Source organism: Pinus tabuliformis, chromosome 8 (genome assembly GCF_031772625.1).
Source record: "Pinus tabuliformis cultivar Carrire ecotype Pingquan chromosome 8, CPIR1, whole genome shotgun sequence".
In the NCBI taxonomy this organism is placed as follows: domain Eukaryota; kingdom Viridiplantae; phylum Streptophyta; class Pinopsida; order Pinales; family Pinaceae; genus Pinus; species Pinus tabuliformis.
The window spans coordinates 941656996-941680921 of record NC_142294.1 but is presented as its reverse complement, the minus strand read 5'-3'; the positions used below and the strand labels follow the sequence as shown (position 1 = coordinate 941680921).

At 34.4% G+C, this 23926-nt stretch overlaps 1 protein-coding gene across 1 annotated transcript; it reads right to left on the bottom strand.

Moving 5' to 3' along the window:
* Positions 1-831: 831 nt before the first annotated feature.
* Positions 832-2698, bottom strand: LOC149238597 (uncharacterized). The gene is made up of 5 exons (XM_089369619.1): positions 2684-2698; positions 1744-1899; positions 1555-1641; positions 1369-1461; positions 832-1196 (listed from the first exon to the last, which is right to left on the bottom strand). The coding sequence occupies exons 1-5, from the start codon at positions 2696-2698 to the stop codon at positions 1053-1055; spliced, it is 495 nt and encodes a 164-aa protein (XP_089225745.1). The 3' UTR covers positions 832-1052.
* Between the last annotated feature and the right edge of the window lie 21228 nt (positions 2699-23926).

Sequence of the window (23926 nt, the reverse complement as noted above, 5' to 3'; positions counted from 1 at the left end):
CCAAATTTGCATCTTTTTTTGCCTCATTTTGTGTCCACATTTGCATATAATTTTGTGTCTGAGTTCGAGCCTAAATTTGCATGTGATTATGAATCATTTTTTACATCCAATATGGCATCCTTGGTTTCACCTTTTTTCAGCCCCATTTTGCATCTTGTTTTATGTCTTTTCTTACATCTTTTTTTTTTTTTTTTTTTCCCTTTTTTGCACCCAAGTTTGCATCCCAAATTTACACCATTATTTGCATCATCATTTGGCATATTAATTTGTAACGTTTTTTGCTTATTTTTAACGCTCAACTTTGCATCTTATTTTACATCTAGTTGTTGTCTTTTTTTGCATCTAATTTGGTGCCCATTTATGTGTCCTTGTTTTTGCCCAATTTGATATCCTTTTGTATGCCATGTTTTGTTCCCTTCTTTGTGTCAACTATTGCACAATTTTTCACTTCTAATTTAAAACACTTTGTATGTCAATTGTTTGCATTTTGTATTAATTCCTATTTTACTTTCAATTTTGCATCCATGGTTACATCCGCATTTGACTTCTTATATAGAGTATATTTTTCTTTACATATATGACCCCCTTTATAGATTCATAGTGAAATATATGATAGTTTCTAAATATCATTAAAGCAGATATCACAATTCAAAATCATTTGTAAAGAAATTTAAGAGAAATTGACAACATCCATCCAAAAAAATAACAATGTGTCATTAACAATTTTCAAAACATGTATAAAATAGCAACATAATACTAAGAAAATTAGTATTATTTTTAATCAAAACAAGTAAAATTCAAATATGATTAACAAATCAAAATATTTCATGAATATCGTTATTCTACGATAAATTAACAACATACATAAATCAAACTCATCGTATGATTACAAAATCAAAATGTCTCATTGATATAGGGTAAATTCACAACACCCATCTAAACATAACAATGTCATTCTACACAATAATTTCTTCATAAAAAACAATGCATGTGCATGCCTAGCTACCACCACCAAGATCATCCTCATGATCATCTTGACCATCCTCATTACTCTAATCCACATCATCACCAACACTGCAACTATCATCATCATCTCCTCCTTCACCACCATCATCCTCATCCTCATCCTCATCATCTCCTGATATATGTTGAACATAATTTGGATCATCGTCTTGGCAATCATTACCTATAGCATTCTGACAAAAAAAATCAATATTACATGTTAGTATTAATTACATAACACAACGCATGTTTTTGTTATACAATGTTAACCATAAAATGAGGTAAGATATAATATCTAATAGTACTAAAAAATAAAATGAAAATATGGTTTAAAAGTATATTGGAAATCCAACTAAGATTACATACCATAGAGTCCATCCAAACAACAAATTCAACCCATCTCTTTTGCTGCAGCACCTCCTTTTCCAAATGATTTGGAGGTCTTCCATATTTTAGTTCCTATCAATCAGTAAATAGGGAGAAATTAGATGACAATGACTTTCTTCTAGTACAAAATTTATTAAAAAAATATCACATGTTTAATATACTTACAAAGGTTGTTATCAGTGCTTTTAAACCTTTCTGGCCACTACGATGAGTGACTTTTGTCTTGGTTAACCTCGCCTTGGATGCCTTGTCCTTAAACATAAACCAATTCAATTTATTTTCACACAAATACATGTCTAAGATACTTATAAGTATTAATACATTCTAAATAATGTTTAATGAAAAATTCAATACCTGAATGCTCTCATTTCCGACTTTTCTTTGTGCATCCAACTTCTCATATGATTTTACAAGTTCTTTCCATACTTTAAAAGGTATGTCAATAGGTCTTTGTTTCAGTCTTTGATCTTGAAACAGAGTGATCGAAAATGTAAAAGAAGACAAACATTTCTAAAAAGATTCAAGAATAGTTCTCATCATGAAGGCTAGAAAAATCTTACCTCAGCAACAACTATTGGGCGAGTGTGTTGAACAGCTCCAAAGCACATTCAAGCCCGAACTTAAAGCAATAAAATCCAAAATTTAGGACTTGATCTAAAAGGAGTACCTGGAACGTGACAATGAAAACAGTAATTTATTGAGATATATAGCCTAATATTGTTGATTGAGATGCAAGTTGAAAACAAATGTGTAATGCAACTTATGGTTAATTTTGTTTTATTTTAGAGAAATAAAACATATCACAGATTGGATTTTCCATGTGAGTTCGATTGACTAACATAGAAATACTCTATTTTGCGATAGAGGATAGAAATACATAAACTAACCGTGGCAATTCATTGCCAAAATTGTCAACTCCCCCTGATTCAGTCACTAATGGAGACTGCAGAGCATTTTCAAATGGTGTGCCAGTAACAACCTTATCATTATCTTATGTAAGCTCACGATTTGTCAATGGCGTACTACATTTTGGTCCAAATAATGTGTACAAGCAAGGAGATATATCATGGCCCTTAGTATGTCCAAGAGTCTTCAGTGGTGTGTCGAAGGATTCCATCCTCTGTTCCAGTGTAGGTGATGACATATTCTATGAAACAAATTGTTTACTTATGTCTTGAAAGGAAAAAATGAAAAAATGTCACACATAAAGTGCACCAACTGTGTACTATGTTCCTTAAGATGAATCTGATAAAGAAGATGGAAAAATATGAAGTTCATACATAATTTAGCTTACCTTTTCAGAATCCATCGCTGCTGTTTCATTTTCTTTCTGTAGATTCTATAACTTCCATAAACTAAGTTGTCCCACCAACCCAGCACAACTCTCCTTTAATGAACTGTGCATAGCCTCATCACTTCCTATGGATTGCCTTGGCCTGTAAACAGAAATGGTATCTATGGTTTTCTTTGTGCTTCCATTAAGTTTTCAATTCATCGGCCTTCTAGAAGGTGTAGCATAGAATGACTCTGGAAGTTGTCCTTGTAAGTCCAATTGCAAAGTTTGCAATCTATTGCTCAATGTCGGTATTCTGTCTACAATTTGGTTCTTTTTGAATCCCCTTTACTAGGAACATTCATATCAGCCAAAATAGTAGAACCTTCAGCTACTTCTCCAGATTCTACAGGATTTTCTGTAAGGAGATTACTTTCAAAATGCTCTGTCCCTTCCAAAACCATAGCATCCTTCTCCATGACAGACACGTAGTCTCCGAGTAGGACATGCAGTGACGAATATTTAGTCTCAGATGTCACATCATTTTCTATAAGCTCAAGCTTTTTCACTGGGGTATCATATTCTAGTCCCTCAACATGTTCAAGCCTCTTCAATGGCTTATCCAAGGAAAGTTGTTGTTTGCACACACCTTGTCTTCTAGAAGAGATTCATTCATACTTAAACAAGGGGATATATTGTAACTTTTTCTAAGTTTTGAATTTTTGGATCGAATACTAGAGTCCAGGCCAAATAAGGTGCTTAAACAGGTTGATATACTATATCCCGGCGTAACCTCATGGATCCTCAACGGAGTATCCAGTTGGGAAGGTTCCTACTTGCTCACCACAATCTGTATATTTTCTCCAACTTCGAAATTTTGGTTCTCTCCAGCTTCCTGGCCATTGTTTCCCTCAATTTTGGTAGGGTCAATGAATCCCTCATGTTTTCTGTTGCTGTCCATATCAAACAATTTTTCTCTAATTGGACCTGCAGCAGTTATGCCATCAACAATAAAAATGCTTTCCTGGCATGCTCCCTTCATGGATTTGACTAAATATCAGTAGCAGGAGTTACAGGTGGTCCAGGTTCAGGAGTAGTAGCACCAGTAGCAGCATCATAGGGAGTCTCTTAGCTAAGTTGTTGATAGAGTAGATCTAGATCCATTGGTTGATGAAGCTGTTGATTACCATCATCATGTTGAGCTTGATGACCTATAAGCAGTTGCTATTTTAGTTCCATTACCCGGAGCATACCTGAAAGTTAGAGAGCCAAAGCATCCATCTACTGACATTTGGGTCAATACCTGGGATAGCCAAAACCTGCTGAGTTCTTATTTGCTGGGAAGGGATTGAAGCTAGCTTTTGGGTGAGAATACGAAGCCTATGGTGGGCACTGCTCTGCTGCTCCCTCTGGTTCATCTACATGACATGCTGGTTACTGTATCGATCAGAGAGAAAAATGCATCTCATTCTAATAGAGAAATAGGTTGATCGTGAAGATCAAAATAAAATTTCGGGTGAGGTATAAGTGGAGAGGATCCTTGATGTGTTCTTTTAGGAGCTCGAGTAATAGGTTATGAGAAACTTGGTCGAAACAGCTAGAATATCTGCATGCACTAATTGCTGAACCCCGCTCCATCGTTGAACATCTAATAAGAAAGAAAGAGTGATTGATATTGACGACCATTGATATTGACAAAAGATAGGAAGGTTTAGTTGTCAGGATAGAGAATCTCAAAAGGTGGTAAACCCTACTACTAATAGCAGTATGAGTAATTACAGCAGTTGCCTGTATGCATTCACTAAAAATAAATAATGCTTTGCTTGCTCAATCGACTAGTAATAATCCACATCTTACACTTTTGAAAGCTTTCATGTAGTCAAACACACATCCATTGACCACCAACCGTCGAAACATGTATCGTATTATGAACGAATTACTAGATCCCCTCCATAAGTCATATGCAATTATGTTATAACCAACCTAATGAATGCAGAAACGATACAAAATGCTATGAAATGCGTCTCACTCTTGCTTAGACCCGCGGGTCACGAAGAAAGAATTATAGATCTTATTCACAGCAAGTAGGTGTATACTATGCATCCATGGATGGAAAGACAAATTGCACCGGTGAGACCAGGTGATGCCTTAGAAATTTTTGCATACCTCCCACCCAATCCAATTTGTTCAATTTCTCGTCGAAAGTAGCATAGATCACAAGAAAATGTCGGTCACTGAGAACATCAAAATGACTATTGACCCACCCACCCCAATCCCCGAACGAAGTCACTTGTCCGCATCTTGAAAGGATATCTGGCTGTCAAAACGGATGTACTAGGACCCTGACCAGCTTGTGCTTGCCTGAAACCACCAACTCCAATGGTTTTTCAGACTGGTTATGATTTGAGGCGTTGTGGGGGCCAAATATGATTATGTGGCTAGAATTATAGCTTATAGAGTAGCTTTATGGTATGGTCAATATTTTGAGACGCTAATGGTGGTGACCATTGAGAGGGATAGATCTATAAAGATCTTAGAGGCTAGATCAGTGTGAAAGAGGGAGAGAGCCAACAAGTACCATGGATAGTGAATAGGTTTCATATCTATAGTCTCTTTATTACAGGATGGTATAACATTACTAATCAGTGATGCACATAGACCAGTGTACATGTTTCCACCAAGAAAGCTCATAACACAAAGACTAATCGCCCGGTTGGATTCTTCCCTGCACCTGCTTTGGCTGGATCGAATCCCTATATCAGGAGTAGTGCCAGCGGGGAGGTGGGCCAGTATCTAGCTAGTCCAAATCATCCATCCAGACACATCAATCTCAATTTTATGTTTGAAGTGACAGGCAGGCCCCTGACTTATAAAGGGTTCATTCATGCGCTCGTTCTCGCTTATTGATCGGATTACCTTATGGATGCTCGACACCTTGATGAGGTCTGACCTAGATCGGATGCCCAGCTGTATCGGATGGGCGGCGAGATGAGGGATGTTTCTGCTCAAGCATTGATTGACTAAGCCAGTTTTTTCCTACAGGATTCCAATCGGGGCCAACAGGATAGATAGATTGGGCTGATTCCATCCATAGGTTCAGATTAGTGCGTCGCCCTACTTACTATTATTAGGTGACCCCTATTCTTATTTGAGCTCTTCCAACCTTTTCACAATGGCAAGCAATTACCGAATCCACAATGGCTGGCAAGAGCGCCCCCAGCTTATTCCTATAGCTATGGCCAGATCTTCCAATCACCTGGGAAAGCCGAACAAAAGAAAGTGAGGGGCCCTACCGCTCCAGGAGCAATCAGCCAGCACACCGGTGCTCCACCTACTGGCCAAATTAGATATAAAAGGAGGACGTTAATACCAGTTCCCCATTCATCCCGGAATTCAGATCTTTTGACCGGGAATAAGAATCTCGCTTGACCAATCTTGCACATAAAGACTCGTTACGTAACGTATCCTCTCTCTTGCGACCGAAAGGAGCTAAGGAACCAGTAACTAAGATGGGTGGGGTTCATGAAAGCAGTAAAAGGAGCTAAAGAGGGATCTCCTAGTGTCCAAACAGGACTAACTGCTTAAAGACTGGGATATGCTAATGACAGATTGCTCACCCGGGGTCTCAGGATCAGCATGAAAATATTGAAACCATATTCCACAGAAGTGAGATCTTGAAACCATCCAGCATTCTCTCCCAAGTTCCCAGCATCTGGGAGATGAAGGTTGGTATTTCAAGTCCTTCACTTTCATACCTCCGATGAGTGGATTATCCAGAACGAGGTTTCTTGAAAGGCAGGCAAAAAAGAAAATCAGAGTGTTTTCTGTATTCGGTAGCATTTGAAGTTCTGGTCTCCAACAAGCTAATCACTCCCACTAGAAAGCCATAATGAAATTTCCATATGTGATCTGTATGTTTCTACACTCAACATCTGCATTGCACTCCTTATAAACCATCTCCTAAAACCATTGTATCAATGCATACTAAGCTCACCAGAAATCTTTCTAATAATGACCATATCTCCTGTAGGGATGGTATCGCCATAATGCATGCCACATCAATAACACACTAAAGCCTACTAAAAGAGAAAGCTTGGATTGTGGTGTGACTCCCTAGCATATGTGTTATACAATAATCCACCTCTAGCGCTCTAAGTAGCTCTATAATGTATCTCTCCTCGCATCAGTGCCAAAATATGTCGCAGAGAAGCAATATAGGTTGATGCCATTCATTCAAACCGACTTTGTTGTAGAGGAACGTGTCAGTCAACCTGTGTGTTAATGTTATACATATTGCAAAGGAACAACGTCTTATACATCGTGAGCCATATGAACTGTGTAGAGCCAAGAGCCATCGGTAATAGAATTGGCAGTAACAACATACCAAGCAGCTCTGCTACTGTTGTTCAATGAAGCTACGAAGATGAGATGTGTAGAAATTAAATTAAATCTCTGAGATATTTTCTGGAAGAGAATCATCAATACCTGAACAAAATAATGCATCATTACTCTCCATAAGATTTGGCTTATCTAATGGATCACTAAAGTCCAGTACCAAACAAAGAATTCAAGCAAGAAGACATATCAAGGCCTTCTGTAAGCATAGGCATCTTCAATGGAGTACCCATGTTAGAAGGTTCCCGGTTGCTAGCCACTGTGTCTACTTTCACAAGTTGTATATTTTCTCCAACTTTGAATTCTTGTGTCTCTCCAGCTCCATTCTGTACAGATTGTTCTTCCTGGTCATCCTTACTACCATACTTGAAACAAGTCATTCATACTACTGAAATGGAGCAGCCCCACTGCTAGATAAAGCTCAAACTTGATGAAGATCTTCTTACTGTTATTCAAAACTTTTTGCAGGGTTATGATTTGAAACCCTGCTTCGACTGAAACCCCAAGTGTAGAAGATAGTTTTGATTTTGAAATGCTAATAGTACAGACAGTGGATGTCAACAATATCACTGACTGCCAGAACAATCTGCCCATGCATACACTCTTCCTTGATTATGATATTGAAGATAGGCAAAGGAGGTAATACCAATGAGATAGATCAATGCTTCAGAGAATGAAGATCGGTGGATACTCCTGGACTTGTTATGGAGATTGAAGACACAGTAAAAGTCTGACATTCCTTAGAAGTGAAGTCAGATGATCTTTGGTATCATCGATATTTGTTCCTTTCACTTCTTCATAGGCACCTTACTAGCTAGTGCCAGTGAGAAGTATCAGTGAGTTCTGAGGGAGCAACATATATTTTCTTACTATTCCAACTATATGCCCTAGACTTGAATCTAAACAGCGAATTGTCAACAATGGTGTCTTGTCACTTAAAAAAAAAACTCAACAGTGCCTTGTGTATCTTAAATTCAACAAGTTTATTTATGCTGATCTCTGTAAGATTACAGTCTTCATTAGGAGTTCTTTCCATGGTAATATAAGATGATGCCATTTGATGCTATTGGTTAGATTACATATAAACATCGAATTCTCAACAATGGTGTCTTATCACTTAAAAAATACTCAACGGTGCCTTATGGATCTTAAACTCAACATGTTTATTTATGTTGGTCTCTGTAAGATTACAATCTTCATTAGGAGTTATTTCCATGGTCATATAAGATGACGCCATTTGATGCTATTGGTTGGATTACATATATATGGAGTATCGATTCCATATTAACTATGCATCAGTGCCAAAATATGTCGCAGAGAAGCAATGTAGATTGATGCCATTCATTCAAACTGACTTTGTTGTATAGGAATGTGCCAGTCGACCTATGTGTTAATTTTATACATAATGCAGAGGAGCAAAGTCTTATACATCGTGAGCCATATGAATTGTGTAGAGCCAAGAGCCATCGATAATAGAATTGGCAGTAACAACATACCAAGCAGCTCTGCTACTGCTGTTCAATGAAGCTACGAAGATGAGCTGTGTAGAAATTAAATATCAACTAAATTTGGAAGATGAAGATCTTATTCAACTTCTGTATTTAGTTTCATGTGGCAAGATCGAGATTCTTCTAAAGGAACCTAGCACTGCAACAATATCTACAAGTGATAATTTTGAATTCAATCCTCCCTTTTCGCACAAGTTGAAAAATATTAAGATTCCACTTACAGATATGAATGCAAATGAGAGGAATAGAGTGATTGAAAATGTAAAAGAAGACAGACATTTCTGAATAGATTCAACAATAGTTCTCATCATGAAGGCTAGAAAAATCTTACCTCAGCAACAACTATTGAGTGAGTGTGTTGAACAGTTCCAAAGCAAATTCAAGCCCGAACTTAAAGCAATAAAATCCAGAATTCAGGACTTGATCTCAAAGGAGTACCTGGAACGTGACAATGAAAATAGTAATTTATTGAGATATATAGCCTAATATCGCTGATTGAGATGCAAGTCGAAAACAAATCTGTAATGCAACATATGGTTAATTTTGTTTTATTTTAGAGAAATAAAACATATCACAGATTGGATTTTCCATGTGAGTTCGACTGACTAACATAGAAATACTCTGTTTTGCAATAGAGGATGAAGAAGTTTTCCAGGTCAGCTAATCAGTCACCCAGTTCTACCTTAAAGAGGAGGGACTTAGATAATGCACGGTTTTTGTGCCACAACTCATCAGAGGAGAGAACACTGCTCGACTCATGCTACTGTTCCTTAAATTTTGTTTTATGTTTCAGACAGGGAGTTCCATCCCTTCGTCTACAAGGAAATAACATAAAGTGGCGATGGATCGATATAGAAGTTAAAATTATTTGGATCTAAAGGAGTGGTGGTTTTATCCACTACTCCAGCTAGTGCCTAAAAAATATAAAATTTGGGTTTGGTGGTTGTGAATTCCATTGTCACTGAAGGTAGGTATAGCCTAATTTTGGTGTCCACCAGAAACCTATCAATTACTTTGGCTATACCCTCTTTACCCTTCCTTTCATTACACCAATCTTACAAATAGCATGCACTTTCAGAACCTAGTCAAAGAGCCCCCAACTCCAATGGTTTTTCAGACTGGTTATGATTTGAAACCCTGCTTCGTCTGAAACCCCAAGTGTAGAAGATAGTTTTGATTTTGAAATGCTAATAGTATTGACAGTGGATGTCAACAATATCACTGACTGCCAGAACAATCTGCCCATGCATATGCTCTTCCTTGATTATGATATTGAAGATAGGCAAAGGAAATTATACCAATGAGATAGATCAATGCTTCAGAGAATGAAGATCGGTGGATACTCCTGGACTTATTATGGAGATTGAAGACACAACAAAAGTCTGACATTCCTTAGAAGTGAAGTCAGATGATCTTTGGTATCATAGAGATTTGTTCCTTTCACTTCTTGATAGTCACCTTACTAGCTAGTGCCAGTGAGAAGTATCAGTGAGTTCTGAGGGAGCAACATATCTTTTCTTACTATGCCAACTATATGCCGTAGACTTGAATCTAAACAGCGAATTGTCAACAATGGTGTCTTGTAACTTAAAAAAAAAACTCAACAGTGCCTTGTGGATCTTAAATTCAACAAGTTTATTTATGCTGGTCTCTATAAGATTACAGTCTTCATTAGGGGTTCTTTCCATGGTCATATAAGATGATGCCATTTGATGCTATTGGTTAGATTACATATAAACATCGAATTCTCAACAATGGTGTCTTGTCACTTAAAAAATACTCAACGATGCCTTATGGATCTTAAACTCAACATGTTTATTTATGCTGGTCTCTGTAAGATTACAGTCTTCATTAGGAGTTATTTCCATGGTCATATAAGATGATGCCATTTTGACGCTATTGGTTAGATTACATATATATGGAGTATCGATTCCATATTAACTATGCATCAATGCCAAAATATGTCGCAGAGAAGCAATGCAGATTGATGCCATTCAGTCAAACTGACTTTGTTGTAGAGGAACGTGTCAGTCGACCTGTGTGTTAATGTTATACATAATGCAGAGGAACAAAGTCTTATACATCGTGAGCCATATGAACTGTGTAGAGCCAAGAGCCATCGGTAATAGATTTGGCAGTAACAACATACCAAGCAGCTCTGCTATTGCTATTCAATGAAGCTACGAAGCTGAGCTGTGTAGAAATTAAATCTCAACTAAATTTGGAAGATGAAGATCTTATTTGACTTCTATATTTAGTTTCATGTGGCAAGAACAAGATTCTTCTAAAGGAGGAACAAAGTCTTATACATCAACCTTGTGTTAGTCAACCTGTGTGTTAATTTTATACATAATGCAGAGGAACAAAGTCTTATACATCGTGAGCCATATGAACTGTGTAGAGCCAAAGACACATCTATATATATACAGAGGATAGTGAGACACATATGTGCAGTGAAGCCTACTATGTCGCAAAGGAACAATGTCTCTATGTCAATGTGATCATTGATGAATGGATGAACAATGTACAATGTAGTATACAAGAGATGGGAGACTGTAACTGAGAGCAATAACAAGGTCCCTTAAGAACAATAAAGATTTAGAGCGAGAGACTTCCTGTGGCGAGAGTCATGTAAAAAAACCTACAAATTTTGTAACCAGTCATTACATCAGAGGGAACAACACATCAGTACTATCATTACTGAGACAATCCATCTTTTATCTGGAACAAAATCATACATATCTTGATGAGAGAACACATTCTTGCAGTCTACAAAATCGATTGAAATGTCTGCTTCTGTTTCAAGAATAGAATCAGTTATACCTGAACAAGGGAACATATCCCACTGCCTCCCTGACCCGTGCACTTTCCTTCTCTCTTGCCACCAATAGCTTCAATAACTTCAATCTAACGATGATCTGGTATTGCTGGCCCTTTTTCGTTCCCATCGCGTCCTTTTCTGTTTTTGGTAATCCTCCCAAGTCCCCTCCTTCCACCTTTTTTCTATTCCAAATTAGGGTTTTCCCAGAGCGAATGTTCTATGGTCAACATATTGAATATGGAGGAGATCCATAGGTTCCAGCGCTGGCCCTTTTTCGTTCCCACCGCGTTTTTTCTGGTTATCCTCCCAATTCCCCTCCTTCCGCCTTTTTTCCTATTCGAAATCGAGGTTTTCTGGAGCGAATCGGAGTTTCCTGCCGCGAATGATCTACGAAGTTTTCTGGAGCGAATCGGGGTTTTCGTGTGCGAATGATCTATGATCAGCACATCAAACATGGGAGTGAGATCCATAGGTTCCAGCACTGGCTTTTTTTTCATTCCCACCGCCTCTTTTTCGGGTTATCCTCCCAATTCCCCTCCTTCCGCTTTCTTTCCTATTCGAAATCGGGGTTTTCTGGAGCGGATCGGGGTTTTCTGGAGTGAACGGTCTGGTCAGCCCATTGAACATGGAAATGAGGGGCGGATCGGGGTTTTCTGGAGTGAACAGTCTGGTCAGGCCATTGAACATGGAAATGAGGGGCGGATCGGGGTTTTCTGGAGTGAACGGTCTGGTCAGCCCATTGAACATGGAAATGAGGGCCATAGGTTCCAGTGTAGTTAGGGCAAGCCAAAAAACAAAAGTCATTGTTATTGCCATCTATTGAAATTACAATAATATGTGATAAATAAATAAATAAATAAATAAATAAATAAATAAATAAATATATATATATATATATATATATATATATATATATATATATATATATATATTATCTCCAAATAACAATTACACATGAAATAAATAAATCAAATAATTAAATATATATATATAATATATATAAATATATATATATATATATATATATATATATATATATATATTCATCATCTCTAATTTTTTTTATAAAGAACTATTAACTTAACAACTAATTTTAAAATTCTTTTATATTTATTTTTTAAAGAACTATTAACTTAACAACTAATTTTATAATTCTTTATATATATATATATAATTAGTTAGTTATACTTCTATAACTAGTTAATTATACGTTTTTTCTAATATTTATATTTTCTATGTATTTATTAAATAGTTAATACTTTTAGCTATCTATTAACTCAACAACCAATTAAATTAAAATTACTTTATACATATAATTTATATATTTATTTAAAGGTAAGGTCCCTTATTAAAACTAACTTCCATTTAATTTATTAAATAATTATTTTTTTTATTTTTTTATTTTTTTATCTTGGTCCCAAGTCAAATTTAATTGTTGATCTAGTTAGCTGTTGGAGGCTCTGCTCAAACTATTTAACATGCAAAGTTGGATCTGATTCTTCAACTTGTCTTGACGATGAACCACACTGGTTGGTTCGAAACGCCTAAACAAATGATATATCTTGTGATTTACGCTGGAAAAATTTCTCGTAAACTACACATTAAGAAAGTTTGTGCACTCCTATATGGATAAACATGCTTATTATCTTTCATGAGTTTCATCAAATATTTAACATATTATTCATCAACTTTATTTAGATATTCATCATCTCCAATTAACAAATATACATTAAGCAAGTTCATGCACTCTTATATCGATAACATGCTTATTATTTTTCATGAGTTTCATTAAAGATTTAACATATTATTCATCAACTTTGGATTTGGCGAGGATGAATTCTAGTATATTACCAAGTGTGTTTTTTTCAATTGTAGTTCTTACTTTCATGATTAATTTGGTTGTAATTTTTACTTCCACGATTAATTTAGTCTAAGTTCTCTAGGTAGTCATTAATGATCTATTCAGTGCTATGTGGGGGTTTTACTTTTCAACAAATATGAAGTATCTATGTTACATTGGGACCTAGTGACCTTGTTGAAAAACCCTAGCAAACATCTTTGAAACCATTTACTAGCACTAGTTGAACTTGAGATATCTCAAAAACTAAAAGGAACAAATAAGGGTTGCTTTGCCAATCCACTCATAACCTAATCCACTTTGGTGATGAAGGGAAACCAACTATAAGATATCAAACACCTTCCCTCATGCACAGTGCATAGAGGCTCTATCCCTGTAAAGGTTTGAACATGTGTTGTTTACATTGTAGTGCCCATAGTTGTACCATTTATACTTTACTCCTGTCTCTTTGGGAGGAATAGATCACTTAGGCATCATTTTAGGATTTATTTATTTATGCAATAATTCTTTTAGTCATTATTGACTTAGGTTGGAAATGCCATAGTGTTTTTTTTCCAATAAGAAAAAAATATTATTTGTGTATTAATATTAATGCAAAGGTGTAATTTAGATCATCTAACATATATTAAATATGCTTCACATATATTAAATATGCTTCATTATCATAATCATTGTCATCATCATCACATCCTTGTCATTGTTATTGCCATCATTACATTATCATCATAATCACCATTCATGCCATCATCATCATCATTATGGACATTGTTTGCAATTGTTCATAATTGTAGATGTTGTAAGAAATATCATCAACCCAAAAAATGTGATCAGTGCTAGAAAAGGGTTGTTTAGGACACATTGATATACGTAAGAGAAATAACAACTCTATTTTTGAGAGATGATCAATGATGATCATCATCACCACCATTATCATCGTCATTGTCATTTTTATCATCCCCATCATCATCATTAATGTAATTTCTATCGACATTGTTGTAATCATCATCATCATTCATGCCATTATAGTTTTTGATGATGACCTAGATGAAAATGATGATGATGACACCAAAGATAATGCTTATGATTATGACAATGACAACATCTAAAATTGGGAAGATTCGCCAACGTCATTAACATCGCCATCATCATAATCATTGTCATTGTAACCACTATCGTCTTTATCATCATAATCACAATTCATGTCATCGCCATCATCTTCATTTTCATCATTGTCAATATTATTGACATTGTCATCAATTGTTCATAATTGTCAATGCCATAAGGAATATCATCAATGCAGAAAATATGATGAGTGTTGGAAAAGGGATGCAAAAGCGAACATAGAAATGGGGGCAACAATAGAAGTAAAATTGGATGAAAAGTGGATACAACATAAGTAGATGCACAACAACATGAAAAACCTGACACAAAAGTGGATGCAAAAGTAGATGCAGTTGTCAATGCAAACTTGGATGCAAACATGAAGGCAAAAGTGGAAGCAAACATGGGTCCAATGGTAGGTGTAAAACTTGGCACAAATTGTGGTGAAACAAATGTGGATGCAACAACGGACACAAAAGCAGATGCAAAAATGGATGAAACAAAAGTGGATGCAATAGGGGATGCAAACGTGGAAGAAAATGTGGTTGCAATGGTAGGCGCAAGATATGGTGCAACAAAAGTGGATGTAACAATAGACAAAAAATATGCAAAATAAGATGCAAAAATGGATGTAAAAGTGGAAGCAAACATTGATGCAACAGGCAAAACAAAATTGGATGCAAAAAATGGATACAATGTAAGTAGATGTAAAAGTAGATACAAAACGAGATGCAAAACCCAATGCATAAACCTGACACAAAAGTGGATGCAAAAATAGATGCAATATTTGATGCAAAAGAGGATGTGAACATGGATGCAAAATTGGAAGCAAACGTGGATACAACAGTGAGTGAAAAACATGGTGCAAATTGTGGCATAACAAAAGTGGATGTAATGATAGATGCAAAAAAAGAATCAAAGTATGATGCAAATGAAGATGTAAAAAGGGATGCAAAAAGTGAAATTTAAAATGGGTGCAACAGTGGATGCAAAATTGTGTGCAAAAGTGGATGCAATAGAAGTCGATGCAAAAGTAGATGCAAAACGAGACACAAAACCCGATGCAAATCCTGGTCCAAAATTGGATACAAAAAGGGATGCAAAAATAGATGTAGTAGTTGATGAAAACCTAGACGCAAATGAGGATGCAAAATTATAATCAAAAGTGGGTGCAAAAGGAGGTGCCAAACTAGGCGCTAATTGTGGCACAAAAATATTAGATGCAATAGTGGGTACAATAATAGATGCAAAAGAGGATGTAAATATGGATGCCAAACAAGATGGAAAAGTGGATGCAACAAAAGTAGATGCAAAATTATATGCAAAACTAGACACAAAACTCGATGTAAAACTTGGCGCAAAAGGGATGCACAAATGGATGAAAAAATGGATGCAAAAAATGATTTAAAAAAGGATGCAAAAGTCGATGCAAAAGTTGATGCAAGTGTAGGTGCAAAAAGTGGATGCAAATGAGGATGCAAAAGTATGTCAAACAAAATTAGGTGCCAAACTTGATGCAAAACCTGGAACAAAACCTGGTGTAAAGGATGACACAAAACTTGGCATAAAATTTGGTGCAAAACGTGGTGCAAAACCTATTGCAATACCTGGTGCTAAACTTGGTGTAAGGTTTGGTGCAAAACTTGATGCAAATTTTGTGTCAAGTTTTGCACCATATTTGATAAATGGATGCAAATAGCACCAAAAATGGGCTCTAGATGCAAAAAAAGAAGTAAAAAGGGACGCTAATCGCTGGTTTTGTTGTAGTGGAGGATGCTCTGGCTCTACAGAAGGTGACCAGGACCGATGCTGGTTTAATGAAGGTAAGCATACGAATCTTTTTGTTTCCTCTGGTCGTCTTTTTCATTGCTTTACAGTCTAGATTCTAGTTCTGACTGGTTAATAACTTTTGCTGCAAGGAAGGCGGACCGCCATCAATGGAAGCCCTCCAAGCATAGGTAATTCTACCGCCCTTTGGTCATTAATTTGTCTGGATTTCTTAGCAAGTTTTGCACTCCTAACCACTCAGTGATCAATGGTATTGGTTTGCAGGTAAGATACCACCAACACCCAGCTCTGTTCGTGGTTACGATAGCGTATGTCGAAGTTCTTAAGGCTTGTTTGCTTCGTGGTTGCTTTCAGGTTGGGAAACCTCTCCTTTGGTTCCATACATGATTGTGATGTGAAATGCTAAGCGGATGATTTGATTGTCGACAGAGGCTTATGCCTGAACTTGTAGAATCCCTATTTAGATTTTGTGTATAAAAGTTAAATTTGGTTTACTCAACATGCACGAGGGTTTGATTGTAAAATAGTCCCAAACATTAGTTTACATGGTTGCCTTTTATTTTTGAGAACCGATGTGAACCAGGGTTTCTCTGTTGATATTCGATAGTTTTGCTGTTTAATTTAATGTTGGCACATTCAGGCTGTTCAGTCATTGTTTGCGGAGTACTTAAGTTATGCGGGTTGCTACCGCTGATGTACATGCTTATAACTTTTAAAGGAATGGAATATATATATATATATATATATATAGTTTGCTATTTTGCTATCCGTGCTTTTGAATTACTGCAAGGTTTATTCTTGTTTCTTTCCTATTTCGAGCAACAACTTAGAAGATAGATAGATAGTTAGTTTATAAATGTTATGCATGGTTTCTTATGCTATCAGTTCGGAAACTCCAGAACTGTTGTTACCAATATCATTCTTTTCTCTGTTATAATTTATCTAAGGAATTGTTCACACAAGTTTAACGGAAGGGATTTCTCTACAGTCTAAGATTACGTACTGTAACTATTTAATATAGGGAAACACTCTTCATGCAATGCTTGCATATTGGTTATCTTTTAGGCATTACTGTAATGTTTCTTGTTTATAACTAAATTAACATCTTCAATTTTGTTTTATGTTCTGATATACTTTCAAGACGTTTATCCCTTAATTTGTTCCAATACTTTAATGAATAATTTCTGAAATTCACTATCATTTCTAAAAGAATTATATATTACTTATCTGCTTACTTCTTGTAAACATATAACTCCAATTCTGTCTGAAAGTCTCTCCTCCCAGCCGCAAGTCTCACAATTATGTCCAGACTCACCCCCGAGCACTGTCATTTCTTTACAGTCAGTAAATATATCTAACTAAAGTCGGGCACCTTGGGCCTCAGGACTTCAATGTCCAACGTCAAGTCTTGTACCTTTTGAGACTGTCCTTTGAGTGTTTTTCCCACTGGTTTATTCTGCCGAGCTCTAGGATGTCTCACTAGATTCTTTCCACGTCCTTGAGTGTTTTTCCCAATGGTTTATTCCACCTAGCTCTAGGATCTCTCACTCGAGTCTTTCCACATCTATATTTCCCTTTCCAGGACAGATGGTAACTGTTTCTTTTAACTACTGGAAACAATTTTATTTTAATTAACATATCTGAACTCCTAATTATCTATTAACTAGGTAACCAAATGTATACTAACCTTCCAGCCTAGATTATTGTTATTTTAACAACACAAATTAAAAACTTAATGTAATAAAACATAAAAATTAAATTCAATAACTACAATAACTTTCACGTAGCCTAGGGTATTACAAGTGAGGTGAGAGGAGCGAACCCTATTGTATATTTCCTTCCATTCGAAGTTACGACCAATAAACATAGCACCATACTAAGTTAATGTAAGTGTTCTAGGGTAGAAGGTCTAGTTCTTCACAGGGAGTTTTATTCGTTCCTAACTAGTGGAGCCAGATAAAAAAATTACTGAGCTAGATAAAAGTTTACCTTGCGAGTCGAATTTAATAACCAAGCCCCCACCCTTACCCTTAAGTTACACATCAATGTAAGTGCTTTTACTTTATTTTCTTTTTTACGCTTAAGTTACAAATCAATGTAAGTGCTTTTACTTTATTTCTTTTTTTACGCTTAAGTTACAAATCAATGTAAGTGCTTTTACTTTATTTCTTTTTTTAAAAGGTCGTATGGTTATCTCTTTAAATGGCTACAAGATTATAGATCTTTTATCTTTTATGTAAGTTTTAGCCCATTCACATGACAAATCAAGAAATCAATGTAATTTTTTTTACTCAATTTTAAAATTTCTATATGGTTATCTCTTTAAATGGCACTAAGATTATATCTTGTTAATATAAAAATTTTATTGCAACCCAAAGCATAGTGATTTTGGCTATTTAATTTTCTATAAGACTATTGGAATTATAAAATTATTTTTAATATAATTGTATATTTAAAAAAATTATTTAATTTCATTAGTAATATATAAATTTAACTATATTTTATTTCATTTCCAAATAATTTTTATAATATTTAATTTTTATTATTTAATAAAAGCAATTCAATAATAAATTAATTTTTATTCTCATTTTTTTAAATAATAAAAATTATTTATATCATATAAGATAGGGTTAATAATATAATGGTGTAGTGGAAATTAAAAATATATTAATTATTTATGTCCTTCTGGTTTTGGATAGACGGTGATTGAGTGCTATGTAGAAATTAAAAATGTATTAATCATTATGTTTACTGGGTCTTGGATAGATAGTGATCGAGGTTAGGACACTTCTTGATGTAAAGTCACCTTGATGTGAGGTCACCAATTCAATTCCTCCTGCCAAACTTACAAAAAAGATGTATTAATCATTATTATATCTCTAATAAAAAAAATGAAATAAAAAACTGTCTTTTTAAACAATATATTTTTACTAATTTAAAATTATATAATAACTAATATATATATATATCTATATATATATATATACAATTTTGATTTTATTTAGCTAATTTTTTTATTAATTATATATGACTTAAATTTAATAAATTGTTATTTTTTTTTTCCTTACCATAGTGTTCTTTTTATTAAGAAATTTATCAAAATATTAATTACTCCATAAGGCGTTTCCCTTTGAAATGAATAACCCTGTGCGCTACAGTGTACTGTTTTGGACCATTGATTTAATATGTTAGACGATTAAAAGGATTTTGACCATCTGATCATCATAAACAGTTATCATAAATGCTGTAGTTAGTTCGTTACTGTAACCACCCATACTAATTTTCTTTGTAAGCGGTGTTCAATCCGTTGTTTAAGAATCTGTCATTCCTGGGTTTTCTCAAACCCAATTTTCTAATTACCCGATTGACGCCAAGTATCAGAACTGGTAGGGCTCTGAGCATTATAGTGTTAATTTGTTGTTTTTCTAGTGATTTGTGGTAAAAAAAGTCCAGCCATGTAGGCCAAGGGATGTGTGACTAGCGGCCGCCATTGCCACTGGTTGGAAGAGTTGCCCTTTGGGAGATGTCTGCAGGTTCTATTGGCGTTGGTCTTCATCGTGTTGTTCAGGATTATGCAGAAGAGATAGCACCATGTGTAAATCCACTGCCCCCTACGACGAGGGCCATCAATGGCAATCGATAGGGAAACCATTCCAAGGGTATGTGTCTTCAGTGGTAGCTGTGACCACGGAGTGCAATACTCTTCCACTAATTTCATTTCATTTCCGATTATATGGTGTGTACATTTCTTGCACTCATCCATTCCTTTATCACCAACCCTTTATAGCTGAGAGTATGATTTCCCTTGTTCTCCCACGTAAATTTCAGTATGAGTTGCATGGTTTGGTGTGAGAAAGGGTCACTCACATCTTTTGTTAATGTAAGTCTCGTAGTATTTTGAACATGTTTTGGGAAGAAATTACAGTAACAAAAATCGCAATTTTAAAACAATGTGTGAAATTTTGATTTCAAACAATAGCATTCTTTGAAATGAATACCCCTGTGCGCTATGGTGTACTGTTTTGGACCATTGATTTAATATGTTAGACAATTAAAAAGATTTTGACCATCTGATCATCATAAACGGTTATCATAAACGCTGCAGTTAGTTCGTTGTCGTAACCACCCATACTAATTTTCTTTGTAAGCAGTGTTCAATCCTTTATTTAAGAATCTGTCATTCCTGGGTTTTCTCAAACCCAATTTTCTTATTACCTGATTGACACAAAGTATCGGAATTGGTAGGGCTCTCAGCATTACAGTGTCAATTTGTTGCTTTTTCGATGATTTGTGGTAAAAAATCCAGCCATTTAGGCCAAGGGATGTGTGACTAGCGGCCGCCATTGCCACTGGTTGGAAGAGTTGCCCTTTGGGAGATGTCTGCAGGTTCTATTGGCGTTGGTCTTCATCGTGTTGTTCAGGATTATGCAGAAGAGATAACACCATGTGTAAATCCACTGCGAGGAGGGCCATCAATGGCAATCGATAGGGAAATCATTCCAAGGGTATGTGTCTTTAGCGGTAGCTATCACCACGGAGTGCAATTCTCTTCCACTAATTTCATTTCATTTCAGATTATATGGTGTGTACATTTCTTGCGCTCATCCATTCCTTTATCACCAATCCTTTATAGCTGAGAGTATGATTTCCCTTGTTCTCCCACGTAAATTTCAGTACGAGTTGCATGGTTTGGTGTGAGAAAGGGTCACTCACATCTTTTGTTAACGTAAGTCTCGTAGTATTTTGAACATGTTTTGGGAAAAAATTACAGTAACAAAAATCGCAATTTTAAAACAATGTGTGAACTTTTGATTTCAAACAATACCCTTCAGTATTCTAGTCATTTCAAATATACCCGACACTAACAGAAGTATGGGCAATCGGATTTCCCCTCACACCCCATTCCAAAAGAACTCTAGACAATCCGAATACCCCTTATATTACTACGGTCTGTTTTGTTGTTTTGTAAAAACTGATATATCGAGATTCGGGAGCCACACATTAGTTAATAGCACCCAAAGAAGATGATTCTCCATCAAATCATCTTTAGAGAGCTGGGCGATGGTTTGATATATAGAGCTCGGAGGCCGCTCGATGATACAAGGGCAGAAGATCGAGAAACAACTATTGATTTATTTCTGCACAATAGCTTCGCGCTGTTTCAATTTATAAATTACATAGGTTTCGTGGTCCGGCCTTGTTATGCAATAGCTTTGTGTTGTTTCAATTTATAAATTACATAGGTTTCATGCTCTGGCCTCGTTCTTTATGGTATTACATATACTCACAATAATCTGATTTGTTTTTTTTCTCAGGTTTAGTATGTGCTCGATGATACAAGGGTAGAAGATCGAGAAACAACTATTCATTTATTTGTGAACAATCGCTATAATATAAATAGACCCAATAAATGATAAAAAGTATTTTGATTTGATAATGTATGCCTCTTACTAAAAATGATATAAACTATTTTGATTTCATTAATGTAGTATTTTGATTTAGTTAATGTATGAAATAGACCCATGAATGTATCTATTTTGTCTCATTTCTCTTAACAGTTTCTAACACTATCTAATTGGTTGCATGTTCCCGTTATAAAATTATACACTATCTAATTGGTTGCATTTTCCTATTATAAAATTATTATTCTTTAAAATATATTATAAAGTAAATTTTTTGTTTTTTAAGTTAGTGAAATGGTAAAAGAAACATGAGATAAGTTGTGTTTTATTTTTTATTTGTTTAATTTATAAAATAGATTTACTTCCTAATTCTTCTTTAAAAAAATGTAATTAATTCTTTTTTAGAAAAGATAAGTTGTGTTTTATTTTTTCATTGTTTAATTTATAAAATAGATTTGCTTCCTAATTCTTCTTTTAAAAAAATGTAATTTTTTCGTTTTATAAAACTGTATTTATAAAGTTTTTTTTCTTTATCTTAATGAATAAATTGGTAAAAATGTATGCCTCTTACTAAAAATGATATAAAATATTTTGATTTCATTAATGTATGCCTCCTACTAAAAATGATATAAAGTATTTTGATTTCATTAATGTAGTATTTTGATTTCTTTAATCTATGAAATAAAGCCAGTAAATGATATAAATAGACCGAGTAAATGATATAATATAAATAGACCAAGTAAATGATATAAAATATTTTCATTTCATTAATATATGCCTCCTACTAAAAAATGATATAAAGTATTTTGATTTCATTAATGTATGCCTCCTACTAAAAATGATATAAAGTATTTTGATTTCGTTAATGTATGCCTCCTACTAAAAATGATTTAAAGTATTTTGATTTCATTAATATAGATAGACCTTATATAATATAAATAGACCTAGTGAATGATATAAAGTATTTTGATTTCATTAATGTATGACTACTACTAAAAATGATATAAAGTATTTTGATTTCATTAATATATGCCTCCTACTAAAAAATGATATAAAGTATTTTGATTTCATTAATGCATGCCTCCTACTAAAAATGATATTAAGTATTTTGATTCCGTTAATGTATGCCTCCTACTAAAAATGATATAAAGTATTTTGATTTTTGATTTCGTTAATGTATGAAATAGACCCATGAATGTATCTATCTTGTCTCAATGTATGTATCTTGTCTCATTTCTCCTAGCGGTCTCTAGCACTATCTAATTGGTTGCATGTTCCTGTTATAAAATTATACACTATCTAATTTGTTGCATTTTCCTGTTATAAAATTATTATTCTTTATGTCATGTTTACAGTATTATCTTAGCTCTTAGTATTAAAGTTTTTGTTTTTTAAGTTAGTAAAATGGTAAAAGAAACATGAGATAAGTTGTGTTTTATTTTTTCATTGTTTAATTTATAAAATAGATTTACTTCCTAATTCTTTTAAAAAAAAATGTAATTAATTCTTTTTTAGAAAACTGTGTTTATAAAGTTCTTTTTCTTCATATTAATGAATAAATTCATAAAAATTTAAAGAGTATTTATAAAGTTTTTTTCTTATCTTAATGAATAAATTTGTAAAAATCAATCCTCCTACTATCCTACTAAAAATGATATAAATCCTCCTACTAAAAAAATATAAAGTATTTTGATTTTGTTAATGTATGAATATGATGTATTTTGATTTCATTAATGTATGCCTCCTACTAAAAATGATATAAATCCTCCTACTAAAAATGATATAAAGTATTTTGATTTCGCGTTAATGTATGAATTGATTTTTTAATGTATGAATATGAAGTATTTTGATTTCATTAATGTATGCCTCCTACTAAAAATGATACAAAGTATTTTGATTTCACTTTAATGTATGAATATAAAGTATTTTGATTTCATTAATGTATGCCTCCTACTAAAAATGATATAAAGTATTTTGATTTCGTTAATTTATCAATATAAAGTATTTTGATTTCATTAATGCATGTCTCCTACTAAAAATGATATAAATCCTCCTACTAAAAATGATATAAGTATTTTGATTTCATTAATTTCATAAAAAAGTTACCTCATTAAGACCCATAGTTATGCGTTTAAGACCCATAATTATGCCTTACGACGTTTCCTTTGCAACCTCTAATGCAAATACTAGTATACATATATTTTAACTATTATTATTTTGGTTAGAAATAAGGAAGGTGATACCAGATTTTAAAGAAAAACAAGATCTGCCTTCATTTGGGGATATAACTGACAACTAACAATCAAGCTAAGACGTGGACTTTTCCCAAACATATCCATTCCTCATATTTCCAGTATAATAATCAAATCAAATCCTTGATTCAAGGATATC

Bases quoted from the DNA above. Each gene is read 5' to 3' on its own strand.
- LOC149238597 (XM_089369619.1), bottom strand. The intron at 1,642-1,743 runs GTATTGAATTTT...TTTATGTTTAAG, and splicing joins TCGGAAATGAGAGCATTCAG to GACAAGGCATCCAAGGCGAG. The intron at 1,462-1,554 runs GTAAGTATATTA...ACTGATTGATAG, and splicing joins AAGCACTGATAACAACCTTT to GAACTAAAATATGGAAGACC.